We start from the raw sequence: 4,141 nt of genomic DNA on the forward strand, positions 1-4,141 counted from the left end.
CATATTCCTGTTGTGTGGATTAGTTCATTATAAGATTTCATTGGATTTGTTTGTTTTATGGATTGTTTTATTATGTTTCTAGTATATCTTTTCTGTGTTTTTTTATATTGATTAATACCGTTCTTAAGAGGTATTGTAGTATAATAAGAATAATCATATTTTTCATCACTACTGAATTCTATTTTTATATCTCGACTTGTTGATGGATTAGTATTCATCTTTGTATTTTCCATTTTTCCAGTTAATTCTTCTAACTGTTTTTCATATTCATCATACTCTTCACCAATAGATTCTAAGAATTTTTGTTCTAGTTCTTCTACATCTGTAATCATATATTGACTTTTTTCATGTTTTTTCCCTTTATTATTTTCTTTTTGTGTTATCCTAAAATCTTGAGATGGATTAATTATAATCCTATCTTTTCCTTTAAGGTTTTTTTTTTTTTTTTTAATCTAAAAGAGCATTTTCTACTTGTAGATTATGTTCTAAATTTTCTAGTCTTTTGTGTATATCCTCGAAACTTTCATTCGTGGTGTTTTTAGGTAAATAGGGATAAATAGATTTTTTTATATTTTTCAACTTTTTTCAAAAATTCTTCAATTATATTTTCTTCATCTACTATATTCATCATAATTTTAGGTTCGTAATATGTCTCTGATACCATTTGGTCGGAGAGTGCAACGGAGGGATTAAGATTTTGAATCCAATTAAAACTTTCATAAGTATTTATAAGATCACAATAGAATTTATAAAATTCACTATCTTTTGTTAAAACTTTTTCTTTAATAATTATATTTAATTTGTTAATTCTTCTTTTCAGTTTAAGAATTTGTTTATGTATATTATTTTCTATTTTGATTGCTCTATTATCTATATAAACATTTTTATATTTTAATTTTGAATCTAAATATTCTTTAAAGAAACTTTTCAGATCTTCTGTTAAATAATTTAATTCATCATTTGTTGCATTTCTTAGATCAATAAAATTATGTATAATTTTCGGGTTTAAATTTATTAAAGATTCATGATCTATATTTCTTTGGGGACCTAATTGAAGGTTTTTATACATTGTAATGGCTTTGGTTTTAAATTTTCTATGAGGGGTATTTTTGGTAAGATGATTTTTCAAAAGCTATTTTGCAAATGATTATATTTTCAGGTCTAATTTCACAATTTGCTATTCTATTTAGACTATTAGCAGGTATTTCCTCCCTTGTACGTGAATCACAGCTCGTTTTGCCTTGTACTCTGTAGATGAGTTGAGGAACACTACTGTAGTTAGGCAAGAATAGGCCTTGTCGCTGAATAAAATTCTTACAGCCGCACTCCAACTCCTTGTTGTTCGAGTCCCAGTAGTACTAACTGTATCCGGCCTCAGAATCAATCTTCTGACTGGGTTCTTGAGCTGTGAGTCTCTCAATTCTGCAATCTGTTTTAGCCCACACTGCTGCAAGTCCTGCCATACGAATTGTTGCGGGCTTCCTAACTGGGCAAGGCAGCCACCAAAGAGGAAAAGCAAGGAAAAATGAGAGAAATCGAAGAAAGTTTAGCCATGGCGATTTTTGAGTAGCATTACTGCGTATATACTGTATAATGATGTAAATGATCAGTGAATGAGTATGGTTAGAATTTATGGCAGAGAGTTTGAGGTTTGGGGTAGAAACGCATAAATTAGTGTACAGAGTAGTGAGACGATTGGCTTCTCTTGTGCATGAATTTCCCATTTTGCTCACGCCTATTATTATTATTATTATTATTGACTAGTTCTATAATTTGTTTGGTACAGCTTAGGAAATTTTTTAAAACAATTATGTTATATGTACATCATTCTTTACATTCTTATACATGACACAATTATATCTTCTGATTTTTTCAACACCTTTTCAAATCATTGCTCGGATTGTGTCATGCAATGGAAAATGTCATCGTGAATCAAGATGTACATATAACTTAATTCTTTTTTCAAATTACATTTTATATATGAACAGTTTAATTTAATTTTAATTTGGAAAGTTAGCCTCTGTTTGGTACGGAGTAAAATTCAAATTTTAATGTTAAGTCAAAGTCAATAATTAATTTCAATAATATATTTTATAAGTTTTACAATTTTTCAATTATATATTTTATCATTTTTTATGAAAATTTACTAAAAAAATAAATTTAATTCCCATCAAACATGAACTTAGTATTTATTGAAATTACTTAGGAAAAAAAAAAAACATTTTAAACTTGGCCAAACATTAATACACGTGGTAGATATTCTTGGGCTGCTGCTCCCGCTTTTTAAGGCACCGACAAGCCTACATTTTTCTTTTCAAACTAATCTTTAACTTGTAATGATTTTTGTAGTTGTATTATGTCCTTGTTTAAAGTCTCATTTTTGTCATAAAACTGCATTTTTTTTAATATTAGACTAATATGAAATGTGTGATTAAAAAATAAAAAAAATTAAATTTACGTGTAATATTATTTTATTGAAAAATATGTGATTGGAATGATGTCAAAACACCGTTTAAAAATGTATTTTTTTTAAAAAAAAAATAGGGCTCAAACAAGGGCTATATATTTTTCGGACCTTACAACATGTATATCAAGATTTACATAAGGAATTACATAGTATCCACATGTCATTTTATCATTTGTCAATTTAAAACACATTCCACTTTTCCATTCAATATCTTCCCTTCAAACTATTTTCGATAACAGCTTATGTACCAATTTTATGTACAAGTAGCATAATCCATATTTTTCTTCATTTAGACATCTATTTTGTGATTGTATATTTTTTTCTCTGTATACATTTGCAGTTATGACTCATGAAATAAGGTTTTTACTCTCTCCCAGGAATTTTTTTAATGGGACTTTAAATAGATTGGTGTCTTTGCAACGCATTTTTCGTATTGAAAAACCATTAAACGATGAGTTCAATAACTAGCCAAATATGATTAGTAGACATGGGTTTGATAGTATTTTTTATCTTTTAATTGTCATTTTGAGATCATATTTTTGGGCTTACTTTAGGGTTATGTTCTTTACTTGACAAGATGGGTTCTTGGTACCATATAATAATCAATGACTTATCCCAACCAATCTGGGAAATACATGAGAAATCCAAAACTAGAGCCTTATTAGTTAAATAAATAAAGGTTGCTGAAGGTGCTAAAATGAAACCTGAAAATTACAATTACCGACATTTAAAATTACAAATCTTATTTGGAAAACAAAACACTAGAGGTACCTCCTCAACAGATGTGCTGAAAACACTGCAAAAGCAATTAAATTATTGAAGCTGATTTCTATCACTCAGTGGCACTTGCATTCATCTTAAAGTGTGATAGTAATACCCCATCTGTGCCTCTGGTGTTTCGAGTCACAAGAATCTCTTCACTGGTGATTTCTCTGTAGATTGGTGGATTTTCTTCAGACAATAACTCCTTGATTGGTCCATGAACTTTAGTTTTACTTTTTTCGTGATAATGCATTCTGAAAAAACTTGCCACTGAGATTCTTGGCCCTACAGTCTTTGCCAATACTCTGTGGTAAACACTTTTGAACTTGGCATTGGTGACGAGCTGCAAAAACAAAACATGATAAGTTCGTATTGTGGACATTTTATCCTTTAACAGACTAAAAAATATCAGTATTCTAGAAAACGTAAAGCGTGATGGAGCGTAAATGCCATGTTTCGGCCTGGGTGCTAAAAAGCATAAAATATCGTTTTTCTTATTTTAAATTTTTAAATCAATTAATAATTATATTTTTTCCTATTACTTTTTATCTTCCTCTTTTTTCCCTCTTCGTTTCATCACAAGAGATAGAGCACTATTATATCATCAAGGTAATGATCCATCTTCCTGTCAGATCACTATGGACAACTTTTGTCCTTGCTCGGTGGATGGGTCTTGCAGTTAAGTTCCTTTTCTGCCTTTGCACTTTAGGGTCAATCTCCGTCCGTTCCAAGGAAACTTTTGTATGAGCAGTGTAAAAAATTGTTCCTGGGTGCGGAAAAGGCGTATTGCTCCTGCTTCATGCCTAGACGCTGCTTTTTAGAATACTGTAAAAAAATATATTGTAAGGGAGAGAGACTTGCCTCCATAAGGTCTCCAACATTTACAACTAGAGCTCCAGGCAAGTAAGGCAC

The 4,141-nt window shown here is 30.1% G+C and overlaps 1 protein-coding gene across 1 annotated transcript; it reads right to left on the minus strand.

Moving 5' to 3' along the window:
- Nucleotides 1-3,108: 3,108 nt before the first annotated feature.
- Nucleotides 3,109-4,135, minus strand: LOC111388996 (deacetoxyvindoline 4-hydroxylase-like). The gene is made up of 2 exons (XM_023013830.1): nt 4,091-4,135; nt 3,109-3,572 (listed from the first exon to the last, which is right to left on the minus strand). Exons 1-2 carry the CDS (start codon nt 4,094-4,096, stop codon nt 3,300-3,302), a joined length of 279 nt encoding a protein of 92 aa, XP_022869598.1. The 5' UTR covers nt 4,097-4,135; the 3' UTR covers nt 3,109-3,299.
- Nucleotides 4,136-4,141: the final 6 nt, after the last annotated feature.

This window comes from Olea europaea, unplaced genomic scaffold, assembly GCF_002742605.1.
Source record: "Olea europaea var. sylvestris unplaced genomic scaffold, O_europaea_v1 scaffold545, whole genome shotgun sequence".
Classification (NCBI taxonomy): domain Eukaryota; kingdom Viridiplantae; phylum Streptophyta; class Magnoliopsida; order Lamiales; family Oleaceae; genus Olea; species Olea europaea.